The sequence below is a fragment of the Pagrus pagrus genome, assembly GCF_965226575.1.
Source record: "Pagrus pagrus genome assembly, chromosome: 6".
Classification (NCBI taxonomy): domain Eukaryota; kingdom Metazoa; phylum Chordata; class Actinopteri; order Spariformes; family Sparidae; genus Pagrus; species Pagrus pagrus.
Window position 1 is genome coordinate 7,249,542 of NC_140190.1, and position 16,390 is coordinate 7,265,931.

At 43.9% G+C, this 16,390-nt stretch overlaps 1 protein-coding gene across 4 annotated transcripts in view; it reads right to left on the reverse strand.

Annotated features, from left to right (window-relative positions):
* The window catches only part of nhsa (Nance-Horan syndrome a (congenital cataracts and dental anomalies)), a 58,542-nt gene that overhangs the window by 6,998 nt on the left and 35,154 nt on the right, over positions 1 to 16,390 (reverse strand). For 2 of the 4 annotated variants that reach the window (XM_084355153.1, XM_084355154.1), the window contains exons 2-6: positions 6,133 to 6,285; positions 4,838 to 4,971; positions 4,116 to 4,178; positions 2,129 to 2,321; positions 112 to 243 (exon numbers count right to left, since the gene is read on the reverse strand). In XM_084355153.1, coding sequence (XP_084211279.1) covers positions 112 to 243; positions 2,129 to 2,321; positions 4,116 to 4,178; positions 4,838 to 4,971; positions 6,133 to 6,285 — 675 coding nt within the window. Of the gene's footprint in view, positions 1 to 111; positions 244 to 2,128; positions 2,322 to 3,211; positions 3,299 to 4,115; positions 4,179 to 4,837; positions 4,972 to 6,132; positions 6,286 to 16,390 lie in introns of those variants that run through there. The other 2 variants (XM_084355155.1, XM_084355156.1) reach the window with 2 other exon arrangements.

The window sequence follows — 16,390 nt, forward strand, 5'->3', positions numbered from 1 at the left end:
TAAGCATGTGTAAAACATAACAGCACATAAATGAAACATCACCTTTATTCGACTTCCTTTGCAGCAGTTTGAATTATCACACATATTCATCTAATACAATCAGCTACATACCTAAATCTTGCTGCACCTGTCTGGGAACACCAGCGACGGTCCTCCGTCTCCTCAGCTTCCTCCTCCTCTGAAGCACAGACTGCGAGTGAACGAGCGAGCAGCGCACACTAGCATCTCTGTCAAAGCCAACCCCTGCAACAGAGACGGGACATCTGAGGAATCTTTGTTTAGTGGCAACGGCAGCGAGTCCTTCTTTACCTCTCTCACGCTGTCTCGTAAGATGAACTAAATCAAAGACTCCACAAAAATAGCATTCAGGAGTAGAGGACAGTTATCTGATGGAGCTCCACGCCACAGTGAACCAAAGTGGGTGCCTGGAGTAAGAATGTGGAGCCATTTACTACTTAAATGAATGTCTGAGCTGCCAGACGATGAAAGGTAAACCCTTGTCCAAAACATGCAACTAAAAAAGGGGAATAATCTTGTTTTCTGCTTCAGTTTTGTTGTTTCCTCTTTATTTTCCTGCCTCTCCCTCACCATTCGTTATGACTATCATGTGATAGCAGGTCAGGCCTTTCAGCTCCATAGCAATCACTGGACTTTGCTTACAATGTGCATTTTTTCCCCCTTAACTGTCTGTGACTCAGCCACTGTTGTGGTACAACTCTTCTTTTGAGTCACTGTGAGCGAGAGTAAATAACATCGGCAGGCCTTTTCAACAATTTGGACAGAGCTAATTAGCATTCGTGTCACGGCATCTCGCCTCGCAATCACATGCACAGAGCGTTAAAGCATGAGAAAGAAAGTTAACGGGGCACAAAGCATGACTTGCACGTTGAGAATGATTGCAACATTAATGTCTTTGATAATGATGAGGTTTTATAATTAATGGCAGTACTTCAGTATTTATTGCAAATACTATGTTTTCTTGTGATGTGGGAAAGTTAACGCTACACGACAAATGTACAGTGTTAATGAGGAGAGCCAACACAGCAGAGAGCTGTACAGTGTGTAGTCTAAAGACACATTGTGACTCGTTTCTTCTGACAGCCTTCTAACAATAATACATGTTAAAAGAATACTTTTGCATTAGATGATTTCATTGATATCTCAATATGTGCACCAAATATGAAACTATGGCCAGCTGACAGCTTAGCTTAACATAAAGATTGGAAACAGAGGGAGCTGGCAAGCTAGGGTTTTATTGGAAGTAGGGCGCTGTAACTATTTCTTTCCTTGAAAACGTCTTGAGCAGACCATTTTCAAACAAACAACAAAGAAAATGTATTGCATCACAGAGAGGACACACATCTGCTTTAGTGAAAAACAAAGAATCTAAATAAGTGCTGATAAATTATGAGTTTTTCCTGCACAAATAAGGGATAAATAAACAGCAGTGAGCTCATCTTCCTGTCGGTTCTTAGTTTGGAATCTGTAATATTTACACACATCTGTTTGTTGTTTTTGTGGGGGACATATTGTGTAAGCAAGGCTTTCAGCCATGGTGACAGGCTTGGGGAAATCAAAATGAAAAAGGAAATCAATGTATGAATGTACATCAGCGAGCTAGGCAGCTTTTTCAAGTCATTCATGTGAGGATATTCACGATTATCTCTACTCATGATTATCCTGATAATGAAAATTCATCATTAACAACTTATTGTGAGTGTTGTTTATTGCGATCCGCAATAAAACCTATTATCGTCCCAAACCTACTGAACACCCCTCGTCTCACACTCCCCTATGGTGGACAATGATTCTTAGTTTCATGGGATTATAAGCTAATAAAATATCATTATGAATAATATATTCCAGTTATGCCCTTAATTTTCCACTATATCCGGCAAACTGGACTCTTAACAGACATACATAGAAGCATCAATCTTCTCGTCTGACTGTAAGCAAGAACACAAATAAGTGCATCTCCCCAAACTGTTCCTTTAAGAAAAGCTAAAGAAGAGCTAAAGCTAACATTGCTGAGGGACAGAATGACAAACCTTAAACAAATCTACACCACAGCTCAGCCCTGTCGCAATAAACAGATTAATACATAAACCAGTGAGTGCTTTAAATTTACCAGTCACATTAATGGGGATGACACAGGAGTTGATGACTTGGGAACTGCTTTTCATTCGTTCCTCTGGGGTGGGCAGCGGCAGGGCTTTAGACCAGTTAGTCTGCTTGTCCAGGGTGGAGGGGATGTTAAGGATGGGAAACTTAGACCGGTGACCTAGAGCCACCCCGTCAGTGTCGGGGTCAGAGGGCGCAGCCTGCAACAGATGGATATTTGCATGGTTAGGGTGTTAAGGTTAGTCGGCATTACATGAGAAAATGGCACGGTGGAGTTAAGGATGATCGAACTCAGCTTCTGGAACGGGAACGTGTAGAGTGCAGTAATTTAAGTCAGGTTAAGTGTTTATGTGGGAGGGAGCTGAAGGCTACGTGTGGAGATTAGTGTCTTATTAAACTGCAGCAAAGACTGCTTAGAGTCAGAGCAGAAGTAAATCAATACACGTGCCCCTGCAGGAGCTGAGTTTCCATGTGGAGTGCAAAGAATCCAATAAGTAATGGAAATAAAGGGCATGCTTCAGCGAAAGAGAATGGAAAGCACAAGAACCATTCAAAGACTCTACTCATGCAAAAAAGAAGAAATGTAGAATTTAAAACCTGTTAAAATACCTGCCAAAAGAGCTAATGACCGCCTGACTGTATCCAGGCTTGCAAAAACGTCAGACCAATAAAACTTCTGGCAGACACTGTGCAGCACATGTCACAATAAACACTAATTCTGCCCGGAGATAAACAGACCGTCTCCGTCACTCAGCACAGGACAGAGATGTGACAAACAGCGTAAACAGTCATTTCCAGTCACAACACGCTGGTTTGGAAACTCTTAGCTCATGCTCCGACAATCTGAGGCACCCAAAGTGACTCTCCTGCATAATAACGAGACTCCGGAAACATCCGAGAGGAAATACTTCACGGCAGCATTCCTCTGAACGGCAGCTTCGGTATCAATCACCGCACGGCCCTCCCCTCGGACTTCTCCACAACTCCACATCCTTTTTCCCGAACGGGCCTCCTCAGACTTTCTAAATACTGTAGATCCCTTATTACATCTGCCTCAATGATAAATTAATTTAAGCTATGAAGTTCTTACCTTGAGATTCCTACAGAGCAGCACAGAAACTGGGAATGATTCTCAGGCTGAACTGGTTCCCACCTCCACAACCCCCAGACAACCTCCCACCCCCCATTTAAAGCCAGCTCTCCAAGCCTTTGTGCTCTCTGTTCCCAGCAGACCAATGAGACCCTGACAAAACCCCGGCCACAAAAGAAACCGGTTTCCTTGGAAACTTCTTCCGACTAGTTGGGGAGAAAAAAATCAAAAGGAGAACATTTACAGCTGATTTGTTTCAAGAACAGAAAAAGCAGTTTTAGGAGGATGAGCGAGACGATAGAGTGAAAGAAAGAGACGGTGAAGGAGAGGGAGGAAGAGTGGACAGGATGAGAGGGGAAAAAAAGGAGTGGCAGTGTTTGGTGTTTGCCCCTGTCCACTTCTTTCTCACGGCGGGCATCAGGCACGATATATTTGGTGAAAAAACAGCTCAGAGAGCGAAACGCGAGGCTGCCGGCTCTCTCAGGGATTGGTGCAGCGGGCAAACCGCAGCACAGAGGGATCATGGGTAATCACAGGCGCAAGCTTCCAAAAGTCAACCCTATCATTAGAGAAACCCTGAGCTGCTGAGGCTGTGGCCTTCACACACACATTCCTCACATACTGCACGCTCAGAGCCCGGCCCTTCACGTCAGCTCCAGCAACGACTGTCTGTAACTGCGTGAGGTGTCAGGGCGGATGAAACTTTACAGCAGTGCTCTTCTACAGTTTCACAACAAACACGACGGGCCAGGATGCCGGAGAGGAGCTGCTGTGAGTGGGCATGCATTTCAAAAGAGATGTAAATCAGAAGGAGTCAGAGGAACGGGAACAGGTGAGGAGATGTGAGATAAAGTGTTAGGAGGAGCACTCAGGAGCCAGGAGCGAGGGAGGGAGGGACCACTACCTTTCTGCTCCAGGGAGAGAAGCGGCAACATTCGGTAGGGGAGGAGGAGCGGGTGGATTCGAACTGAATTACAGGGCGTAAAATAAAAAAAGGACAAAACAAAATGACAGAAATGAGCATGGAGATATTCACAACAAATGTACACATGGACAAAAAAGACAACAATACCCTTCCTGAGGTGATGAAACATGAGTCTAAATGAAGTTTTAACAACCATGCTCTGCACAGACACATTACGGACACATTCCCTCTTTACCTGCGTTTGTGCTAACTGAGTTGTTGCATCTCTAACAAGCCTTTCCGGCTGCTTGGAGGGAAAAATGTGCATTTCACTTCAAAAGTACATAAAACGTTTGTGCACAGCGAGTATGTTTTTCATCTGTTTTACATAGAATCAAATTTTAAAAAAAAGGAAATTAATTCTTGAAAAAACAAAAATGCACTTATACCGTTTTAAAAGATTTATTAAAAGTAGTAAAAACATATATATGACATGCTATATAGGCAAAAATAGAGACATGAGCAAAGGAGGAACTGTGTAATTTAATCAAGCAAAATGATTTAATATGGTCACAACTACAAGGTTTATTTAGACAACTAATGAACTCCATTTAGTAAGTGACAAAACAAGTGACCATTTAATGTATTGACTGACTGGTTCCCTGAGTTCCTGAAAGAAAACCTGGACGAATCTAAAGACAGTATATTGTTAGTCATCTCACCGTTGTCAGATTTATGCCCCGCTGTCCTTGCTTTGGGGTAATCTGTGGGGAGGGGTACATGGGCATCGGGGGCACCGCCGAGATCGAGATGGTCACTCTCCGCTCCCTGCTGCCAGATTGTCTCCTCTGGTGATCTGCAACAAGCATCGTGTACAAACAATGAAGACACTCAGTGCGCAACCTCCCAACATACTCACAAACGCATACTAACTCTTTCAACGTACACATGGGCCTGTACGTGTTGTTTTAACATCGACTTCAATTTGCTTTTCCTTAAGAGGCTGAACACGGTGAAATACAAAGCAAGACACACAATAGGCCTGCAATAAATACTGCCTTTGTGAAGCTTATAATGAGCAGTCATTAAGTGGTGAGTGGTGGTGATTTAACATTATAGTCAGTGCATTTAGCTCTGTTATATTGGATTGCATTAAGTGTTCCTGCTAATTTGTCCACCCAGTGGGATTGACAAAATTGTTTCCACACGATGTCATGAACAGCAACCACACAAGCCAGACTATCACCTAAATTATAGCTGGAGCTGAAACGATTAGTTGATTAATCAATTAGTCGATCTAAAGGAAATAAATAGCCAACTATTTTGATAATTAAAAAAACGTTTCAGTCATTTCTCAGGCAAACATGTCAAACTTTTGCTGGTTCAAGCTTCTTAAATGTGAGGATCTGCTGCTTTTCTTTGTTATTTCTCACAAAAATGAAGAGTCTTTGGGTTTTGGACTGTTCTAGTCGAACATAAGAAGCTTTTTGAAGATGTCACTTTGGGCTCTGGGAAACCATTTTTTAAAACTTTGACATTTTATAGACCCGAAAATAATCATTAGTTGCTGCCCTAATAATTAATAGAGATGAATTAAGTCTTGTGTTAAACAAAAACAAATATGATAACATTATGAGCCTCACAAAAAATGATTTGTTGGGTTGCGCAGGTGTTTATATTATTGTGTTAAGATTTATTTTTCAGGTTATGTCATCTAATGGCTCACACTACCCTCTGCCGCTCTGACAGCCAGGATGTAGTCACAAGCTTTGCCCACTAGAGGGCAGAGCAACCCCAGATTGAAGGGATAATAACAACAAGACACAGGCCCGTATAGTGGGAAGCATTTAACCCAGAGGTGACTTTTTACAATAAAGTTGGCAACAAAAATAAGGAAATGTTTTTAAATGTCATGTCAAAAAAGAGTGTGTGTGAGAGAGAGGGACAGAGAGAATGAAAGCCAGTTTACAGCAGCTGTTTGGCTTTACTCCTGCGTGGTCACAGTCAGGGGCCTCACCTCGGTGCAGGGCCCACAGGCTGAAGTTGGCTTGCCTGTGGAGGTCTTCCACACATGCTGGCCGCGTGGAGGGGTGGAAAACGTTCCTCTGCTGGTGCCAGGGAGCTCGGTAATGTGCTGTCAGCTTACTCTCCACATCCAGGTTCGACACCGCTGTCAGAGAGAGAGAGACAGACAGAGCAGGTCAGACATGCAACTAAAGCCTGTGAGCAAACAGAGTGAATTACTGGAACCGATTCTGGTCTTTTAACCCCTTTGTGACAACTGTTAACTGGTAAAATATCCCTTCACAGTCTTATTTAACCTGTGCTTTTCTCCTCAGGTAGGTATGTGATGGCTTGGAGCTCGCTGACGATATAATGCAATCACCCAGCTTCTGTTCAGCAGGGGAAAAAGTCACAGTCTTTATCATTCTTGATAAATGAGGTAGAGCACATGTCACTGTGTACGCCAACAGATGTAATGGAAAAGCAACTTGCTTTCATCACGAGGGCCGGCCTGCTGAGCTCCACTGGGCGCTGGTAAGACGGCCTTTAAATTTCCATTCTGGCATTTTTGCGGTGATACACTGGTTAAGATCATTAAGGTGAACTCAGACAAACGCAACTCACGAGCTTTCCATTACAGAGACAATGTGGTGCCTTGACAGTGGCTGAGCTTTAAAATAGGTTTTGGGATCTAAGGTGCAGATGAAATAACCAGTCTCATACTCTGAGAAAGAAGAGCGGGATAATCAGAGCCAACGTGAGCGGGACAATAGCCTGTTTACTAATGCAATGCTATTATCTGCAGCTGAACAATAGGTATTAATGCAACCTGATACTGTGACTTTCATCCTCTAAACACTGACCAGTACCTGGACTAATCTCACTGCTCCCCCTCACACCTCCTCACGTTACGGAGGGAGACGCTAGGCTCTCACATTACACATAGTACATGAGGGGCTGGGCGAGGGGGAAAAGTGTACGTTTTAAAGGATGTTTTCAGGATTTATTGGATGTTGACTGCTTTAACTACAAGAAGAGGTGTGTTATACGGCAATATGTATGTATGTGCGACAATTAAGATAAGGACAGGAGTAGATTGATCCATTATCATGTCCTAATCGACAAAAGAAACACGTCCCCCTCCCCCCGAAACAAAAGAAAAACCTCTATTCCTTTGTCTCTCTTTCACACAAACACACAATCGCTTTGTGCTGATACTCAGTGCAGTCAGACAGTAAACAGCATTACATGTAGACATGCAAGATAAGATCTTACACATCTAATGGCGAATCCAAAGAAAATATAGAGGATTATCACAGTAAGCCTTAACTTTAGCAGACAAACACTTCTGTCAGTCTTCCCCTACCTGGTGGACATTTCTGGGCTTGTCCTTGACCTGGCAGCTTTACTGAAACACACTCTGTCTGACCTCCGTGTCTGTTCGAAGGCAGCTTTGGTTAAGCATGCTGCCAAGTTTGCCTTGTACATCAGCCAGAAGCTAATTTTAGTCTGCTTCACTCAAAAAAAAAAGACGTAGTTCGACTGCTACCAAAGGTCAGAGACATTGAGCACAGCGCCACACTGTTGCATGTGTGAAGTGATTTTCTAGCAGCGTGACGACTGTGAATACTCTGACGAGCCCTGTCCAAGAAACGTGGTGCCATGCATGCAGTGCCCAGGAGGAGAGTGTTTATCTTGACGTTGTCCATAAAACACCCCGGAGTGATCTGAAAGCCCTCTGTCGTGACCCTGTTGACCTGAAAACAAGCTCTGCGTTGTGTCTCCTGCTCAGCTGTGGATGCTGAACTCATCAGAGAGTCGAACCACGTGTGTGGAGCTGCGCTGCTTTTCTTGCTGCTTTTTATAGAAAATGTGTTTTCGTCGGTCGTTCAAATGTGTTGATTAAATACTTATAATATATACATAATAGAGGCAGGATTACATTATTGTCCCAAATAACATCAGTTCACCAAAACAATAAACAATTAATAATTATAAATTACCACAAGCATCTTTTTCTGCATTATGTTCTGCAAGAAAATGTTTTCACGTCGGCACATATTGGCCACAACATACGCCGAAACTGATATATCTGTGTCCAATATCAGCAGATTATATTGGTGAACATATTTATCGGTCTGGCTGTAATCATAACTAGTTGAGTTAGGAAAAACGTGAAGGACTAGTTGGGAAACCTTTTTGGCTTTCTCTCAGGGAGTTCAGTTCAGCGAGGTGGTTGATACCACTCTAATGTTGTCGGAGCCAGACAAGCTGTTTACCATGCTTCCACTTTTCACGCTAAGCTAAGCTAACCATCAAAATCAGATAATGACTTTCTTATTAAAGGAATAGGAGACATGCTTATTTGATTTTATTTGAGATGGAAAGATTAAGCTCACTCTGATGACTGGGTGGTAGGTATGTAGCTAGAGCCAGGAGATTGAGTGTAACGACTGGGAGCAGGAGAAACAGAGGTTCAGAAATACGCCTGCCAACACTGCAAAAACTTGTTGTTACAGCATTTCACTCTCCCTAAACTCAAATCGTGAGAGCAGGATCGAATGTGTTAAAAAAATGACCTTTCAGTGTGCTTTTGATAAACTTTGGACAGAGCCAGGCTCACAGTTTCTCCCTGGTACATGATAAGATAAGAGAGTGGTATCAACCCTCTCATCCAAATTTATTCAAGAAACCAAATAAGTGCATTTCCCAAAATGTCAAAACTATTCCTTTAATATTGTGATATTGACTAAACTCCTAGCATAGATTCTCTCGGTCTATAAGCACCATTTTCCCGAGGATATGCTCTTATTTGCTGATGGCCTGCTTATGTCTAACTCTTGTTTTGGGTGGAGATCTGTTGCCGGCTAAATGTCGGCTATGATTCACATCTTCGACACACCTCAAACTATTCATATCCTGCTTGGAAGCATCTGTCGTCAACTTCATTAATTCCGGTGTTTTCTTTTGATTTGTCACTCTTCATCATGTATGAAATGTGTCTGTGGCAATTAATTATGCAACACAAGGCCGCAATATTTCAAACTTGAAACAGCACAGTGAATTGTGACGCACTGCTGCTTTGAGTTGTGGTGAGATGAGTGATTAACCAGGGATGTGTTGGCAGATATGAGCCCTCTGACACTGTCACCCCCCGAACCCCCTGCTGTGATGTGAACTGTTGGCTCCGCTGTGACACCCTCGATGTCTCCGGCTCACAACAAACCCGTTTGACAACAATAACAACAACTAGGACACACTCTGTGTTCCCCATTTAACATTCCCCGTTTTTTTGTCTTACACCAGGCTTAAAAACACATCAGCACTTCCCACACATTGTCATTTTTTAAGAGGTTTTCATGGAGAGAGGGGTGCACATGGGGAAACCCTTTAACGGGAGAGCCGTGGTCAGCTGTTACCCCAAATGAGGCCAAAGAAAACACATCAGCCTTCAGTCATCTCATTGACCTCTCGCCAGCTTTCTCTTTTGTCTCACATCCAGGCTGAGTGATCGTCAACATGGCAGTAATGAGCCAAATGAGCCACATGGCCGCAGGAGGGAAGAAAAACAAGACGTTTAGCTAAAATTCTTTGACAGTCTGACACTCGATTTCCACGCCACGCACATTTCTCGTTCTTCCTCGCTGAAGAGTCGTCCTGTGAACTTTTTCAGCAGGGTTGAAATCAAGCACTACATTCTCTAAACCCTGACACAGCCTATCAATCTCCTCTCCTCCTCCTCTTGATCTGCAGGAGGATCATCCCCTCAATAACCTCACCGCTATCAGCCCTGCCAGCAGGCCTGCAGGCCAGGAGAAGAGGGGGGATGAAAGCCTCCATCGTCAGACTGCCTCTGCCTTGTAATTTACTCAGCATTGGCCCAGACAGGAGCCAAGACAAACCCCTCACACCCACACTCACACTCTCACACACCTACAATTTGCCGGCGGCCTGGGAAAACACAGCCGCAGATGTCCGTCATTAGGTCACACGTAGATAAGAAACACTTTTTCTGAACTTTATAGAACATGCAGACAGGTAGGGTGGACTGAGCTCAGTCAGCTGTGTGTACTTGATGTAAGTTTGTGTTAAATTTAAGACTTCCAGCATTTTTACATTGAAATTAGTGCGTATATGTAGATTTGTTTTTACCAAGGGTAAACCCGCTGAAAGAAGGCGATAGACTCCTTTCACATTGCCAAGTATTTACACACCAACTTCCTCAACTTCAATGTCAAAACGTTGCACGACAAGGGGCGAAAATTAGCGTGTCCACCCTTGTGTCAGGTTTCTATCACTGCAGATTGGAGCTGGAGTCAATATTTACCCTCAACTGCTGCAGAGTCATTTGACGATTGTGCCCTTTCTCATTGAAAACAAAAGCCAGATGTTAGTGGGAGTTTTTAGGTTTTGTTGTCCGGTGTGAAAGGGGTATTATTCAAGAAGACATGCAAAAAAAGCTTTTTTTGAGCATGCACAGAACTTTCCTACTAAACAGACAATGCAGCAACTACTGGGTGTCACAGCACGTGGAGCTTCCCCGCAGTTGAGTTATGTACGCACTCTGTAAACACAGGTTAAGCTAACCGAGCAAAACAACCCCAACGCCTCCGACAGAAGCTGAGAAGAAGAACACTTTCATGTCGTCGACTCTTACATCTTGTGACAACGCTCAAACAAAGCGCGGACACGTTCGCCTAACCGCCGTGGTCGAAGTTGCAAAGTCGTGCATGCAGAGCAAAGAGAAGCAGGCGGGACATGCAGCTCAATTAAAGCTCCAGTAAATTATACAGTACCTCGGGATGTGAGTGCAACACAGCATCCTAGAGCCATGACAGACACAGCTGTGTGGCTTGAACTCGAAGCGTCAGTGAGACATTAAATCAGCCAGAGTCTCTCCCTCAGTCACCTCAACACAACCCCTGTGTGCCTCATGTCCTTACAGTGACGTCCCTCGACTCTACTGTCACACTGACCTACAGCCCCACCGCAACATCTGCTCACACTCCTCCCCCCATGTCCCCTTCCTCACTCAACCAGTGCTGGGTACAGATGGTCCAGCCAGGCCGTGACTTGGGCGACCACTAATCTCTTTATGGTGTGCTGGAGGACAGGAGGAGTGCTAATCCAAACCGCTGAAACAACACTGACCACTCAACCCACAATGGAGGAATCGTGGAGGGTGTAGAGGAATGCCAAATGATGCACATAATGGTGGATACTTGACTCCATAAGTCAAACATCATTATGTTCAAGTACTGGTGTTTAACTGTTGTTTAGTTTGTGGATAAATCTCTGACATACTCTGAATTATAATCCAGTATTGTGCTGCATAACAAAGTAGATCACAGAGCGAGTGAAGAAAACACAAAACAGACAAAATCTAAAAGCATAATTTCCCATGAATCCAGATGCATTTCAGTAAACACTGCTGAGCAATGGAAAAAATGAACATATAAAGCTGCTCACCTGAATCGGGCGAGAAACAACATGTCAACAGATACTCATCAAATAGCTGAGAGAATGATCTGCATCTTTCCTGTTGCCACAAATCTAAAGAGCTCAAAACAGAGATCCGTTTGCTGTCAGTGAAGAAAACCGACGCTGCCGTTCGCCTGCGCATCGGCCGTCAGCTGCTGGAGAAAGTCCCCTCCGAGGTCTGATTAGTAAAAAACAAAGAGCAGAGTCCCGGAGCCAGCAGGCACAGAATAATACCCGTCTCCCCCGTTAATCCGCTCTGAGCACACAGCACATCCTCCCAGCTGATGCTGATGTCGCTGCTGGTGACCCACTGCGGCAGGTGGGGCACAAGACTGTTTACATTGAGGAGAAGGGACGAGACTAAAGCCTGAAGACCTGCTGAGACGCTCCGCTGAAGGTAAACCTGAGTGGGACAACTGCAACAACTTTGTTTGGGAGCTAGGTTGTTGAAATTATAATCATAGCATTGATAAGAGGGGATGAGTGTCAGCGTGGTAGCTGTTTTGGCGTATAAACAAAGCAAATTATTGTTTATATCTGACAGGATAAATAACATGATGCCTTACTGATACATGTAAAAGTTGTATTTCTGTCAGTCTGGATGAGATAAGACAATATAATCCTTTATTGATGCCTCCAAGGGGAAATTTGGGACAGAGTTCAGTTGGTTGCAGCCACATCAATAGATGCCACCACGCTCTAGTCCATAGCCTACAAAAGGGATGGGATACAACATTTCCCATAATAATAAGCAGCATCATCTCATTTGACCCCCCCCCGCCCACGTTTTTCAAACTCAACGCACAAGTTTGTAACTCAGGCTCTTTGTTATAAATGTTTGGTCTCCAAGTCCAAGTTATAACACTGATCACATAAAAACCGTGAACTGAAATGTGTGTGTGTAAAGTTGGTGGCATGCCCCTTTAAAGAAAGAAACCATTACCGACATTGTTGCTGATTAATTTTCAGTCCAAAGCTCTTACTCAACTGAAACGGTGACCTCAATCAGTGACCTCAATTTGCACAAGATGATTAAAATACCAACTACTTATCGCATTTTCAATCGACCACTGGACCAAATATTAGTTTCCTCGATGATTACTGCACTTTTTTGGCATGCGAAGGCCAATCACAGATATGATTTTAGTGCAAGAAACTAGAACTCCTTCCTTCTCTATCTCTGCATGTTTATGCCACCACACCTTCCCTCGCCTCACCTGGAGCTGCTTTGATGTGGGGCGGCAGGTGGGCCCTGTGACCTCTGCTTGGAATGTGATGCTGGGAACCAGGAGGCCTACAGGGGGGCTAAATGAGCCATTGTTGCAGCCGGGTGCTGCTCTCAGCTGCCTGCAGGTACCACAGCAAAGGGGCTGAAAAGCTGTAATCAAACCACCGGTCGACTTCCTGAAGCGCTTTACTGTCCCTCAACACCAGTCGTTTAAATACCGGGTTGAGAAATGAAGAATAGCCCCCATTATGACAGCCGAATCTATTTATAGTCTAGTGAACTGCGTGACAGTTTAATTTATTAAACCTATGTGAGAGGATGACATCACCGCAGCAGGAAAAGTAACGCAGGTGTGAGAAGTTGCTTTTGTTTAATTGCAGTGCCCAAATGTCTGGTTGTGTTTCCTGACGTGAGGTCACGATGTCAGCACGCGCTGGCACTGCCGCAAGCCCACACACGAAAACTCGTCTGGTGGTGAAATTAAATCATACTTGTGCTTCGGGAGACGTTGCTTTACCCTCAGATTTTGGATCAGCGCCTGGACCGCCAAATTGTCTGTGAGCCGGGAGGTACAGCACGGGTGGAAATGAGGAACGAGCGGGGAAATCCCATCAGATATCACAATTTCCATTATAGAAGATTGAAAAATGCATTTCCTCTCAATAAAGACAACGTTCTGCTGATGGCAAACATTAAGATAAGCTACTTGTTGCAGCGCGGATATTCAGCACAGTATCTGAAACCTTGTACCAACACAAATGACGTGGACAGACAAGAATTCATTTCAACAGCAGGAAAAAAAAAACCCAAAACCACATCACTAAGAAGCTGAACCTCAAAGCTTCCCTCTGTCACACACTCTCCAACAGAGCTATAAGATTTCTAATGTTTATCCATTCTCTAAACACACGCTCGGTGCTTAAACAACTCTGACTAAGAATCATTTGGAATAATATCTGAAAACACGCACATGGGACATTTCCTGATACTGAAATCCTCCTGAAGTTCAACCGAAGCTGCAGCGGAGGAGCTGTGTGTACGACTGAGGCCTGTTTTCTCAGCTGCTTCTTATTACCACTACAAAGTCCAACAGCAGGCTGCGGTGACTTTGAAATACTTTCCATTTTGAACCCTCCAGAGTGGTACACATTGCAGGTTAGGCACGATGCCAACGAGAAGATCTCTCACTCTGACTAGAGAGAGAGTGAGAGAGAGCAGATTCTGGAGGTTCAGCAAAGAAGGAGGCTGTGTGAAGAGTGTGTGCTGTGTTTTATAGCACAGTAATGGGCAGGCAATTTTTTTGTTAGAGTGCCATAACACATTTATGTGACAGTAACATTTAATTTGGTCATGTTTGTACGTATAATAAATAGGATTGGGGACGGAGTGGGATCTGGAGGAACAAAAAGTGAAAGGAGATTTGGGAACATAAATCTCCTGGTGCATGAGCTCCTCCTCTGGTGCCGATACTCTGCTTATTCACATGTTGGCATGTCGGGGGGGAAAGGGAGTTGGGTTGGTTGCGCCACAGAGCAACAGGCCCACCAGGATTTTCTCTTTCTCTTTCTCTTTCCCTGCCTATGCTGGCGTGTGCGTCCCTGGACACTGTCTCTCCTCTCTGTTTTTATTGTGTCACACAAACGAAGCACTTCAAGCACTGACAGAGAAAAGCAGGCAGACGAAAACGGAAAGGTAAGCTTCACATAGTGTCCCCTGCTCATACAGTTTATTGTGAATTGCCCGGTAAAACTGATATGGAGAGGGCAGTACTGACAGCTCGAGGAGTGAGGGAAAAACTTAAGGTACACCAAAGAGAAAAATATAGAAGTGCCTGTGCTTTGTACCTGTGAACACAGCCCACTAAGCACTGCACATGACTCCAAATTAATTCCCCATTGTCTACCAGATGTTTAAATACACACATGTAAGCTAAAAACATTCGCTACATCAACTTTATAAGGGCACAACATGTCACTGTTGTGTTCACAGCTTGTTTTAGTGCCTTAAATGACCAAACATCAATTATTGCTGCTCTAACATAAAACTATAAATTAGCACCAGCACAGAGTCAGTTATCTTGAGAAAATGTTTGGAAAATCATGTTTATAAACTGTTCACAAAAAGTCAAGAGTTAGCAAAGTACTCTGAGAGCCACCATTGAAATCTGTAACTAATGATTAACGATTTTTCAGTATCTTTTTTTGTTTAATGTCCAAAAACTGTTTGCCAACAACTATTTCAATGATGTAAGATGCACAAAATTATCAAAATGGAAGAGTGATAAAAGCAATAATAATTAATATATTGCGATCAAAATATTAATCTATCAATCAAATGATTCCCAGCTTCTGAACTGCAGCCGTCAGAATCAGCTCCGAGCACAGAGTGAAAAGTTCATTCTTGCAGTTATGCAACGCAGTTAATCATAAGTCACACCAAACAAACAAGACAAGTGGGAGTTTCCACTGTAAATCCCCATTTATTGTAATTAAATCTTGGTTTACACCGATCAGCAAGAGTGAAAACAATGGTGAAATCATTAATTTACTGTAAGCAGATCTGCCCTGATTAAAATCTTTTTTTATGGCCTTCGTAACCAGTTCACTCCTGTATAAACTGCCTGTCTGTACTCCAAATGTTTGCTCCCCTGTCCACTCTATACGACCTGACCTCTTGTTCACCAGCATCTGCTCTTTGACTCACACGAGCTGAGCAATGAAAAGCAAAGCCGCCGCATGACAAAAAAAACTGTGAATGAGAGCGACTCCCAGCTAACAGAGGCGGTCATTTCATTTTTCTGTCCTTTTGCGTGTGCACTCAGCGGGGTCAGCGGGGGTCAGAGTCTGCATTCAACAACCTTTTACCTCTTGACCTCTAAACACCTCGTTATTAGGTCTGCACACAGACTGGGAGGTCGGCTCACATCCGTAAACACTGAAGTAAATCAGCAGCTCGTTGGCCACTCATTCCCTCCGCTCTATCACAGTAAATGCTACGGACATCGGGGTTTAAGATGCTCGATGATAAAAGGAACCCTCTTGTTTTTCACACTGATTTTTGGCAATAACAGCTGCTGATAGTGAGAGCTTATTTTTGGCAATTACTTCCCCCGGGAAAATGTACTATGTAAGGAAACTCCTCCTTGACATTGATACTGACCAGGAAAGCAGCTCTTTAGGGTTGTAAATGCAGCACAGATAGAAAAAACAGAACAAAAAACTGTTATAAAAAGAGAAAGAAACAGCCTAACTTAAGTACACTTAAAATTCCTTCAGCCCTCAAATCAGCAAGGAGTTCATTTTACAGCTCTGCCCTCCTGCTTCACTATAGATGCCTCTGGGGGGCTGCAGCACACCCTCTCATATCACATCATTTAACGGTCTTTGAGGTCACAGCTGACTCCTATTGGGCTGTAATGGCTCTCCCGCTGAGCTTGGCCCGGGTCCCTGCTTTCGCTAGACCTTTGAAGTGCTCACACACTCAGGCCCAGCCTCAGCACAGGAGGAAGGGGTGTGTCTGGGGCCGGTCCCCGCTGAAGAAAAGCTCTCCGGGTTTCCTTCCC